The 14,008-nt window shown below is 40.3% G+C and overlaps 1 protein-coding gene across 1 annotated transcript in view; it reads left to right on the forward strand.

Moving 5' to 3' along the window:
• Window positions 1-5,425: 5,425 nt before the first annotated feature.
• Window positions 5,426-14,008, forward strand: part of LOC124291279 — a 32,392-nt gene continuing 23,809 nt past the window's right edge. The window contains exons 1-5 of the mRNA XM_046728251.1: window positions 5,426-5,576; window positions 9,597-9,818; window positions 9,969-10,217; window positions 10,395-10,563; window positions 10,806-10,938. Of these exons, the coding sequence (XP_046584207.1) occupies window positions 9,647-9,818; window positions 9,969-10,217; window positions 10,395-10,563; window positions 10,806-10,938 (723 nt within the window). The 5' untranslated portion in view covers window positions 5,426-5,576; window positions 9,597-9,646. The remainder of the gene's footprint in view (window positions 5,577-9,596; window positions 9,819-9,968; window positions 10,218-10,394; window positions 10,564-10,805; window positions 10,939-14,008) is intronic.

Raw genomic sequence — 14,008 nt, forward strand, 5'->3', positions numbered from 1 at the left:
TGATGTTTTATCATTAAGAATATCTTTAAGTGCAATCCGTTCTGAATTGGAAATGTTAGACTTATTTGAACATTTCTGTGGTAATAAAGGGACATTAGATATAGAATCAATGTATTTATCTAGATGTGAATTCCTACCTTTCTTTGGAATCCAATAACTTTTGTTTTTAACGAGTGATATATCCTCTCCTGTGTTAGAATCATCAAAATACTCAATATTCCTTAATTTCCGACAAAACTCATTGATATCACTTTGAAGTTCATTCACATTATTACTATTTGGAGTCGGTGTAAATTTAAGTCCTTTGTTCAAAATCCGCTTTTCAGTTTTGTTCAGTTTCCGTGATGACAAGTTGATTATTTTCACATCTACTTTTGGTTGCGTCGTGATGTTGCTATCCCTGTCTGTGTTGAGCTTCGGCCTGGTTCCAAAAAACGATCGTTATAAGATGTCTGTCCGTTTCAGAATTTAACATACATTCAGGTGATGTATTATTATGTCTTGAATTTGACTTTGATCTTGATGGGAGTCCGTTATGTTTGTTGTTTCTTCTGTTTGGTTTGGTTTGTTGTTGTCTCATGTTTTCTTGTCTTTGATTGGTTACACCTTTGTGGGGAATTATCTTGCCGTTAGCTGTTCTGCTCCCAATGAATGTAACATTTGTATTCAAATATGTTGTTGCCTGCTTATTTCCGAACTGTTTGTTAGCTGTTTGCTTCTTTCGTGCATCTCCTCTGTGTTTAAGCCATGGGCTTTCTTCGACTATGTTTTGATGGAAGTTCTCAGCATATTTGTTTAGCCAAGTTAAAGATTTCGCCCATCTATTATGCGACTTTTCCTCTTCGTTGCAGCATTGTGTTGACCATCTGTTTAGTAATACCTCTCGGGTTTGCCCCCGCGATATTCTTTCTATTTCTTCTTTCATTAGTGCATCAATACTCAAGTATTTATCCTCTTGAGATTGAGCACGCATTTTCAAAAGTTCAATTTCAATATCCATATCTTGTAATGCACGAAGTTCTCTCTTTCTGCGTTGGTCTAAAGGTTCACTTGGAATAAACGGGATCTTGAATTTTTCTGGTATTATTTTGTGGTCTTGATTCATCCATACTATTAATGTATCTGCATACCTGTTGTTTCAGATTGCTTGCCAAAACACTCTCTTGCGTTGCACCAGTCGTGTATTCCATGTTTGACTGAGGGAATTAAATATTTTGTCCGCTTCCTGTTCTATTTGAAACTCGGAGATATTGTCTGGCCTTGATGTCGCCAGTTCGTCTTTACTCCTCTGTATTCCCTTTACTGCCTGGTTTAATGCTTCCTTTATCAAGGACGCATCTGGCAAAGTTGATGATGAAGCTTTGGATTGGTCTTACGTTAGTTTTAGGGTATTTGGAACGTGGAAACCAAAGTGAAAGAACAGTTAGGACCTAGTCGAAACAGAATACTTATAGAACAAATTATAAACCTTTGGAGATGAAAAATTAAGATATCCTAAACAATACATTTACATTTTCATGGACTCAAATTTTCATCATTTTTGCATCATGGTAAAACTATGTGGACGAGTCAGATATAAACAATACCTTCATTTTTTTCATCTTGCCAAGTCATTAAAGAGAAGCCCTATAACTTAGCAAGACGTATCTGCATGATTGTGTCACAAATACCGACAAGGAACATACGACTTGCAGAACTAAAATCATATCTACAGTCCCGTGGATACCCAGTTCTTCTTGTGGAAGATGGAATAAAGAAAGCAATAAACATAGACAGAAGGACACTGTTGAAAGTTCGTGATAAACAAATAAATAACACTGTCAATCTGGCCTATGTTTCAACGCACAACCCCAAGAATCCGGAACTTTTTCATATCATAAGACAAAATGTTCCAATTTTAAATGCTGATATGAAAATGAATCGAATTATGGCTCATGTAACAATGATAAAGAGTAAACGCCAAAGCCGTAACTTAAAACACATATTGACACGTGCCACATTCGACTCATGTATTAAACCTACAGAATTCAGTGTCTCAAAATGTAAACGGGGAAATTGTGGAACTTGTGAATATATACTTGAAACTTCATGTATAAAGTTCAAAACAGGAAACAATTATTTCATGTACGCTCTAACATGGACTGCTCCGCAAAACATATTATTTATGTTATTATATGCCAAGGGTGTCATGAAGAATACATTGGACAAACGGAGTGCTTGAGGGACAGAATGCGCGTCCATAAACAACAGATTAAGGACCCCAAAACAAGGTGCATCCCCTTAAGCGCTCACATTGACAATTGCGCAGCAGGAAAGGAAATAAAATTTAAAATATTCCCTTTCTATAAAATGAATACTGCTGACGCCATGCAGCGTAAAGCTAAAGAAAACTTTTTCATCAAAGAATTGTGTCCATCGTTAAATAGGTAACGCAATGTGTCTGAATTATACTTGTTTTCATTGTGCTACTAGTACTGTCAATATAAAGCCGCCAATGTGACGTCATGGCAACGCCGCGTCACAACATTTGTATACAGTTGCATTGTGACGTCATGACAAATTGACGTCATAACATAATCCGTTTAACTGTAATCACTTCTCCCTGAAGATAAAAGTGAAACATGTTGGAGAAGATCCGTGTTGTGTAATTATTTCAGAAACTTCTTCTTATATATATGTACTACTGTACGCTCGGTATTCTCATCACTTTCTTTATATATATATATATATATATATTGTCATAAAAAAATTGCCTCAGATAGAAGAGAACTGGTTATATTTTAGATTGGCCAGAACCTATCACAGATATAGTCGAACTTCCTTAGAGTAGAACTCGTCTTAAATATAGTAGAACTGCCTTGTCATAGATGGACCTAACCTTGTCATAGCAAGAGTAGAACTTGTCATACACAGAACAGAATAGGTTATAGAAAGAGTCATAGTTAGACCTTGATAGAGATAGAGTAGAACTTGTCATACACAGAACAGAATAGGTTATAAAAAGAGTTTAACCGGTCATAGTTAGACCTTGATAGAGATAGAGTAGAACTTGTCATACACAGAACAGAATAGGTTATAGAAAGAGTTTAACCGGTCATAGTTAGACCTGGATAGAGATAGAGTAGAACTTGTCATACACAGAACGGAATAGGTTATAGAAAGAGTTTAACCGGTCATAGTTAGACCTGGATAGAGATAGAGAAGAACTTGGCATAGCTAGACTTTAACTGGCCATAGGTAAATTTGAACATGCCATGATATATCTTTGCAGAAAACGTTATCGTTTCCCCCTTCATTATCATCAACAAGTACTCAAACAAGAATTTTGAGTCAACTAAATTATGGTTATATAAATTATCTGGATAACTAAATTATGATACATGGTATTCATACAGTGTACCCTGGATAAGTTATATATTCTCGATCATGCCATAGTGGATTGTGAATCTCCTTGTTCCCCTACAGTGGGAGTTAATGTCAAATCAAGGGATTGAGTGATGAGCTTTATAGCTTAATCCTACAGATGGATATACCAAGACATGCACTGTCTTCCGAAACAAGAAAATAGTCTAACCTATTTCGTTTGATGGGGTTACCTTCCCTCTTTGTATGTTTATTTGTCTGCATTAGGTACTCGTTCAATTTCTCTCCAATATCTTTGTGAAAGACATTCTATAATCCCATGCCTCAACAACATCCAAATCTGTTCCCGATACATAATTGAAACTTTAATTCTAATGCCAGATCTTGGGAACATGGATACATCATTACAAGGACCATGGTTATTTCTGAATTGATAACTAATGACCCTCAATAATAACACCTAGAATTATAAAGCAGTCATAATAATTGAGAGATATGCCTTTGGTATTGAAAATAATTACTTATAATGAATATGACTCCTGCACTATGTGTGCTTCCATAAGAAAATGGCACCTGTATCTGCACTTTGCTTTTCAGGTATTTCATTATGTGGGTGTGATATAGCAGCATATACTAGAGATATGTTATCGTCCTAACTGAAATGACTCTTACTATTTAGAGCGCTCTATTCAAAGTGAAAATTAATATATGGAAACACATGGGACATTTCACAGTCGAAAATAGCTCCTGACCCATGTGGGTTACCGAGATTGTCACATGTTGAGACTGTTAATCCCTCACAGAACAAGACACACACATATAACGATTATCTATGGAAGGAATGGCGTGGGATGGGTAGCCCCAACCTGTCTGTGTGTGGAGATAGCAGGCGCAGGTGTATCAGGTGATCCCATTCACATCTTATCTGTGTCTGCCGCCAACGACGGCAGTATCAGAGGTCATTCAGGTGTCAACCTGTAAACTTCTGGAGAACGTCTTCAACCTTTAATCTCATTTGTTTCTAAACTGTTTCAGCTGGTATGTTATGGTCCTGTTATATATATAACAAACATCACATATATCTGATAACAGTTGCGATTTGTTAGAAACAGCTTAAGTCAAATACGCTCACTTTATTTAATTTAAATATAAACACCATAGGTTCAATTGACATGAAAACATTAACTATATATGTTAAGCCTACACGTTGATTGTATTAGAAGAACTGATATGGGTTGTCATAACGAGGCATTCCAAATATATACGACAGTTCTATAACACTCTGAAAGGATTATGTTGTGTAGATCTGAAACACATCGATAACTCAATACTTCAATACTTCAACGCAATCAATGGTGCTTGGCAAGAATGTCATTTAAGTCCGCCGACATTGTCAGAGTAGAATTGATAGTGATGCTACATACATCTGATCCGAGAGAGCTCTTTGCACCGATTTCCTGGAAATCATTTTATATCTCTTGGTTTCAACGACGGAATGATATACTTGCAAAGAAAATTGAATATTTTGAAGAAGGTTCTCATCCAATAGGGATGAAAAAGAATTTAGGATTGTGGTCATAGTGTGGATAGATGAACATGGATGTAATATTTGAAAGTTAATCATGGATTAAAGTTGACAACACAGTAAGACCAAGGGCCACAAAGCACTCTTTATTTTGAAACTCTACAAAGAACATACCATCGGATTGGCTGATTACAATATTAAACACAAATATATGATTTATTTTGTCAGATGAAACTCATTCAAGTATCTTTAAGAGAAACCTATCATGAAACGCTTTAACTGGTTATTGCTGACATTTCCTCAGTGATACCGTCGTATAATAGCTAACTCTAGTAACTGACTAAAGTAAGGTCAAATGTCATTTGAAATAAAGTCCAACGATTAGATACAATTGTCATTGTCTAATTTTCGAATGTAATTATCATAATGTTGACTATAAATAAATGAATTATCTATAATATGAAATGCATAATAGTTTCATGGGGTCTCGCAGAAGGTATATAATTGCTTTATGTATGTCAGTGGCGAAACTTCTCAACCCGATAATAAAGTAGCAAGTACATTAACTGGCTGATACTTATCTGTCATTATCTTATCAAAGACGTAAGTGCTCGCCGTGTGCCGAACTACTGGGGGCTGAACATATCCGAAAACCTCTTTCTAACGACTGCGTACTGTTATAGTAAAGGTAAGATGAGAAAACTCACACTACAATACATATTGCTTCATCTTCAAGGGGTGAGAAATTGAGTATGTTATGAATTGCTGAAGCTATTCTCAAAACGTGAACTTGCTGTTTCAGATATTAGAATTTTACTCATAAGTTGGTCATTTTCCATACTATTAGGTCAAACAAAACCTTCTTAGCGGACAGTGATCCAATTTTTTTTTCGTTTTGCATTCCTTAATTGTCATTCCTGACATACATCCGTCAGTGTGGATGTGTGACAGGCAGATACTCATTCTGCATCCACGTGGATGTGTGACAGACATATACTCATTCTCCATCAACGTGGACGTTTGACAGACAGATACTCACTCTCCATAAACATGGATGTGTGACAGACAGATACTCATTCTCCATCCACATGGATGTGATAGACAGATACTCATTCTCCATCCACGTGGATGTTTGACAGACATATACTCATTCTCCATCAACATGGATGTGTGACAGACAGATACTCATTCTCCATCCACGTGGATGCTTGACAAACATACATTCAATCTCCATCCACGTGGATGTGTGACAGACAGATACTCATTCTCCATCTACGTGGATGTGACAGACAGATGCTCATTCTCCATCTACGTGGATATGACAGACAGATACTCATTCTCCATCTACGTGGATGTTTGACAGACATATACTCAGTCTCCATCCACGTGGACGTTTGACAGACATATACTCACTCTCCATCCATGTGGATGCTTGACAGACATACATTCAATCTCCATCCACGTGGATGTATGACAGACAGATACTCATTCTCCATCTACGTGGATGTTTGACAGACAGATACTCAATCTCCATCCACGTGGACGTTTGACAGACAGATACACACTCTCCATCTAAGTGGATGCTTGACAGACATACATTCAATCTCCATCCACGTGGATGTGTGACAGACAGATACTCATTCTCCATCTACGTGGACGTTTGACAGACAGATACTCACTCTCCATCTAAATTGGATGCTTGACAGACATACATTCAATCTCCATCTCCACGTGGATGTATGACAGACAGATACTCATTCTCCATCTACGTGGATGTTTGACAGACAGATACTCAGTCTCCATCCACGTGGACGTTTCTCATTCTCCATCCACGTGGATGCTTGACAAACATACATTCAATCTCCATCCACGTGGATGTGTGACAGACAGATACTCATTCTCCATCTACGTGGATGTGACAGACAGATGCTCATTCTCCATCTACGTGGATGCTTGACAGACATACATTCAATCTCCATCCACGTGGATGTATGACAGACAGGTACTCATTCTCCATCTACGTAGATGTTTGACAGACATATACTCAGTCTCCATCCACGTGGACGTTTGACAGACATATACTCACTCTCCATCTACGTGGATGTGTGACAGACAGATACTCATTCTCCATCCACGTGGACGTTTGACAGACAGATACTCACTCTCCATCTAAGTGGATGCTTGACAGACATACATTCAATCTCCATCTACGTGGATGTATGACAGACAGATACTCATTCTCCATCTACGTGGATGTTTGACAGACAGATGCTCATTCTCCATCCACGTGGACGTTTAACAGACAGATACACACTCTCCATCTAAGTGGATGCTTGACAGACATACATTCAATCTCCATCTACGTGGATGTATGACAGACAGATACTCATTCTCCATCTACGTGGATGTTTGACAGACAGATGCTCATTCTCCATCCACGTGGACGTTTAACAGACAGATACACACTCTCCATCTAAGTGGATGCTTGACAGACATACATTCAATCTCCATCCACGTGGATGTGTGACAGACAGATACTCATTCTCCATCCACATGGATGTGACATACATTCAATCTCCATCAACGTGGATGTGTGACAGACAGATACTCATTCTCCATCTACGTGGATGTTTGACAGACAGATGCTCATTCTCCATTCACGTGGATGTGTCAGACACATATTCATTCTCCATCCACGTGGACGTTTGACAGACATATATTCATTTTCAATTCACGTGGATGTGACAGACAGATCTTCATTCTCAATTCACGTGGATGTTTGACAGACAGATGCTCATTCTCAATTCACGTGGATGTGACAGACAGATCAATTCACGTGGATGTGACAGACAGATACTAATTCTCCATCCACGTAGATGTGACAGACAGATATTCATTCTCCATCTACGTGGATGTTTGACAGACAGATGCTCATTCTCAATTCACGTGGATGTGTCAGACAGATATTCATTCTCCATCTACGTGGATGTTTCACAGACAGATACTCATTCTCCATCCACGTGCATGTTAACAGTTAGTTGTATGTTAACATTTTTGCATAGGTGAAGTTTTAGTGTTTCCTAATTTTGAAACAAACATACTGCTTATTGAAGCCTGTAATTTTCACAAATTAGATACAGATAAATGCCTCTAAAATTGATCTTGTGTATGTAGATCAATGTCCTGCGTTTGCCATGTTGGCCTGCAGATATACAATGATTTGAATAATTTGGTATAGCCTGCCAATCCTCCTGAAAAGCTACTCAAGCTGGAGAGCGTTGGCGAGTACTGGGTCTCTGCTTGGGATGCTGTTATTGGGACATGTGAAAGGACTGAGAGGGGCAATCATCTGTCCGTCTGCCTTTTCGTTGGAGATCAACGATCTCTTGCATTGTCTTCGTGCAGTTTCAGATTCCTGCCGATAATTCTAGCGAGTGCCAGGACGCATCATGCCACACACATATAGCTGAACTGTCATATTACCATTAAATGAATACAAATCAGTTCGCTTGCCATGTGCGATACCTGTTAATGTAACACTATCACAGGAAGCTTTATTTTAAGGCTGGATAAAACTGGTTTCTAACGGTAAATATTGAATTCTCCCTTCCTGTTATTGTACGGAATTCGTCATTGATATCAGGGGCAGATTTTCATTTACTGACTACTGCAATTAATGATTTCGTATTTCAGTTGATATATTGAAAAGAATCTCATGTACGTGTCTTGGTCTCGTGAGAAGCTCTCTTTGCAGCCTTAACTATACTCGTTTCACGGTACCTGCCGCACCGTCGAGAAAAGTACACTTTTTCATATGCCAAACTTTCAGGCAGTTTGTGGCATTGACATCCCCTCTCTATCGCCATTTTGTATGTTTCATCAGAAACTGTCTCTCAGGCATTTTGGAGCTTGTGAGTAATAGTGTTATTAGATTGGCCTCTGTGTGCACGTCCATCCATGCTGGTAATGTATGATGTGAAGTTCCATGGTGATTACATGTGGCTTTCTGATGCAACACCGAGCTGCGATAGGTACATCATTAGTTCCCTTATTTATTGTCGTTAGTATATATCTGATCATCAGATGACTTGTAAAACACATTCAAGTCGGCGGAAACGACCACCATGACGTCAATGCGTTACCTCTCACTCACGTTGAGTGTCCTGGTGGTTACACCACTCATTCAGCCTTCACACACAGACAGCTTTTACCAAAATTAAGTCTTTGTACCGTATGATGACATTTCTTTCATTCATTAATGTCCATTCAGCCTGTAAAATGCCTCCCGCCTTTCTAGGGACATATGTTATTCATAGTACACACAACTGTTTTAAGATTGTTCAACAGACAAGACGTGCAATCATTATGACTGACAGGTGTCACAGTACCATTCAGATCTAGAATAGAATCATAGGTTGAATTTGAATTTCCAAATTGACCATTGATCAGTTTTGAGAAAAGATACTATCGGCAAATATGGTAAATCGTGGTCTGATGTAGATTACCCTCAACGGACCATTCATGAAGAAGGAATATAGGTGGACATGGTAAAATGATTCTTATACAAGATAATCATTCATATTTCATACGTCATAGTTCCTTTCAAGCTGCTTTTTGCTTACTGAGGACATCGAGATGATTAAACGTCATGTCTTGGAACAATAAATATGAATCCTTCCCAGACATGCCATATTTTGCTTCCTCTCAGAGAACATCAACATTGTATCCCAGTGTGCACGGTCCAACTCCTGAGTAGCCATGTCATATGCTTTTGGTGTGTTGCTGTGTGCGACGCTATGTGGAGCTGTGCCTGTGCTTAGACTTCGAAGCTGGCTCCCCATTCCTGACGCCTCCAGCCGCCTCCTACCTTTCCTGGGAACCGCAGACAAAGTTGCATGGGACGACCAGGACAGCTACCTGTACGTTATAGGTAAGACAAAGTTATTGGCTACACAGGACTAGGCATGTCTACCAAATTGATAACGCTGGTGGCATTCATATATCATTAAATTCACAACTCCCAGTAATAAGCCTTACGTTATTCCAAGCTAGTCACTACAATTTATGCATTGTGTTTAAGGTACCCAAGCTGAGACTCTGCATATCGTGGACGTGGCGAATCACAGCGATCCCCAGATTGTGTTCACTCGTGTATTCAGTGAGATAGCAGATGGTATCCCACAAGCTATTGCCTTTTGTCGTAGTCCCATGCGTGAGGAGTTGGTCATAGCGTTCTCCGCCAGGGATAGGCTGAATGAGGGACATGTGGAGGTCTTCAAACCATTCCTTCGTTTCGACCAGACTCTTACACTCCTCGGAAGAGTAGCAAGTACAGTAACGTCAACTTTCACAAACCTGAAAACGAACAGGCTTTGCAAAAACGACTAAAAGTTTGTAATACTGAGATAATGACATTATAAACAAAAACATTTATGTATGTCCATTTACTATTCACTAGCATCTAGTATGCAGCGCCAAGTGATCATTATCTACTTATATTTGTCAGCTGAAGCCGACCCATCTGCTGTGAAGTTTGACAGTTCCTGTTTCCATTTTGTCGTGTCATGCGAGGGTCGACCTGGCAAGAGAAACAACGCATTTGAAGACCCTTTGAGTCACGTAGATGTGTTTGAACCCCAAGTGAATGGCTGGACCAAACTCACCATAAATTTCCAGTGAGATAAAGGCTGAAGTTACCGATTACTGTACACATGCACATAGAAGAACTATTTCAGATCCAAACATTGCTGCTGCGACTTTAGTAGACTTGTCAAGTTGGCATTCTTTGTAATCCTTCCTTATGTTCCCATGCCTACATGTAAACAATAGAACACTTGCAGCACGCAATTCATGTAAAGTGTTTATGCATGAGCAAACATGATTTCCCTTTCTGACGTGTCGCATGTTCTCCACACAGGGGTGCGAGAGGACTGGATCAAGCCAGATACGTTTATAAGGACGGCAACAATCCCCAACATTCGATACTCAACGACCTAGAGCCCAGTGACCTTGCAATAGACGATGACAACCGCGTCTACGTCATCTTCCATGTGCGATATATCGCAATTTTTTAGTTGCAACTTACAATTATACACCTGCCCCTTTGACCGCAAAGGCTACAGCAGTAACTATCATAATCTGAACACTGACATTGCACCCACTAACAGCAACAACCGAAATGTGAACACTAACATCGCCCAACCAACATTAACTACCATCATGTGAACACTGCCATCGCACCAACCAACAGTAACTACTATCATGTGAACACTGACATCGCACCCACCAACAGTAACTACCATCATGTGAACACTAACATCGCACAAACCGAACGCAACAACCATCATGTGAACACTGACATCGCACACACCAACATTATCTACCATCATGTGAACACTGACATCACACCAACCAACAGTAACAACCATCATGTGAACACTAACATCGCACCGACCAACAGTAATAACCATCATGTGAACACCGACATCGCACCCACCAACAGTAACAACCATCATGTGAACACTAATATCGCACCCACCAACAGTAACTACCATCATGTGAACACTAATATCGCACCCAACAACAGTAACTACCATCATGTGAACACTGACATCGCACCCACCAACAGTAACTACCATCATGTGAACACTGACATCGCACCCACCAACAGTAACTACCATCATGTGAATACTGACATCGCACCAACCAACAGTATCATGTTAACACTGACATCATGTAACTACCATCATGTGAACACTGACATCGCACCACCAACAGTAACTACCATCATGTGAACACTGACATCGCACCCACCAACAGTAACTACCATCATGTGAACACTGACATCGCACCCACCAACAGTAACTACCATCATGTGAACACTGACATCGCACCAACCAACAGTAACTACCATCATGTGAACACTGACATCGCACCCACCAACAGTAACTACCATCATGTGAACACTGACATCGCACCAACCAACAGTAACTACTATCATGTAAATACTGACATCGCGACCACCAACAGTAACAACCAGCATGTGAACACTGTCACGCAAACCAACTACCATCATGTGAACACTGACATCGCATTATGTGAACACCAACAGTAACTACCATCATGTGAACACTGACATCGCATAAACCAACAGTAACTACCATCATGTGAACACTGACATCGCACAAACCAACAGTAACTACCATCATGTGAACACTGACATCGCACATAAACCAACAGTAACTACCATCATGTGAACACTGACATCGCACCAACCAACAGTAACTACCATCATGTGAACACTGACATCGCATAAACCAACAGTAACTACCATCATGTGAACACTGACATCGCACCAACCAACAGTAACTACCATCATGTGAACACTGAACATCATCGCACCCACCAACAGTAACTACCATCATGTGAACACTGACATCGCACCAACCAACAGTAACTACCATCATGTGAACACTGACATCGCACCCACCAACAGTAACTACCATCATGTGAACACTGACATCGCACCCACCAACAGTAACTACCATCATGTGAACACTGACATCGCACCCACCAACAGTAACTACCATCATGTGAACACTGACATCGCACAAACCGACAGTAACTACCATCATGTGAACACTGACATCGCACCCACCAACAGTAACTACCATCATGTGAACACTGACATCGCACCCAAACCGACAGTAACTACCATCATGTGAACACTGACATCGCATAAACCAACGGTAACTACCATCATGTGAACACTGACATCGCGCCAAACCAACAGTAACTACCATCATGTGAACACTGACATCGCACCCACCAACAGTAACTACCATCATGTGAACACTGACATCGCACAAACCAACAGCAACTACCATCATGTGAACACTGACACCGCACAAACCGACAGTAACTACCAGCATGTGAACACTGACATCGCATAAACCGACAGTAACTACCATCATGTGAACACTGACATCGCACAAACCGACAGTAACTACCAGCATGTGAACACTGACATCGCACCAAACAACAGTAACTACCATCATGTGAACACTGACATCGCACCCACCAACAGTAACTACCATCATGTGAACACTGACATCGCACCAACCAACAGTAACTACTATCATGTGAACACTGACATCGCACAAACCAACAGTAACTACCATCATGTGAACACTGACATCGCACCCACCAACAGTAACTACCATCATGTGAACACTGACATCGCACCCACAAACAGTAACTACCATCATGTGAACACTGACATCGCACCCACCAACAGTAACTACCATCATGTGAACACTGACATCGTACCCACCAACAGTAACAACCATCATGTGAACACTGACATCGCACAAACCGACAGTAACTACCATCATGTGAACACTGACATCGTACCAACCAACAGTAACTACCATCATGTGAACACTGACATCGCACAAACCGACAGTAACTACCATCATGTGAACACTGACATCGCATAAACCGACAGTAACTACCATCATGTGAACACTGACATCGCGCCAAACAACAGTTACTACCATCATGTGAACACTAACATCGCACCAAGCAACAGTAACTTCGATCATGTGAACACTGACATCGCACCAACCAACAGTAACTACCATCATGTGAACACTGACATCGCACCAACCAACAGTAACAACCATCATGTGAACACTGACATCGCACCAACCAACAGTAACTACCATCATGTGAACACTGACATCGCACCAACCAACAGTAACTACCATCATGTGAACACTGACATCGCACCCACCAACAGTAACTACGATCATGTGAACACTGACATCGCACTCACCAACAGTAACTACCATCATGTGAACACTGACATCGCACAAACCGACATGCAACAACCATCATGTGAACACTGATATCGCACCCACCAACATTATTTACCATGATGTGAACACTGACATCGCACCCACCAACAGCAACAACCATCATGTGAACACTGACATCGCGACCACCAACATTAACTACCAGCATGTGAACACTGTCATCGCACAAACCAACAGTAACTACCATCATGTGAACACTGACATCGCACCCACCAACAGTAACTACCATCATGTGAACACTGAC

This window comes from Haliotis rubra, unplaced genomic scaffold, assembly GCF_003918875.1.
Source record: "Haliotis rubra isolate DU_JTF1 unplaced genomic scaffold, ASM391887v1 Scf489, whole genome shotgun sequence".
NCBI lineage: Eukaryota > Metazoa > Mollusca > Gastropoda > Lepetellida > Haliotidae > Haliotis > Haliotis rubra.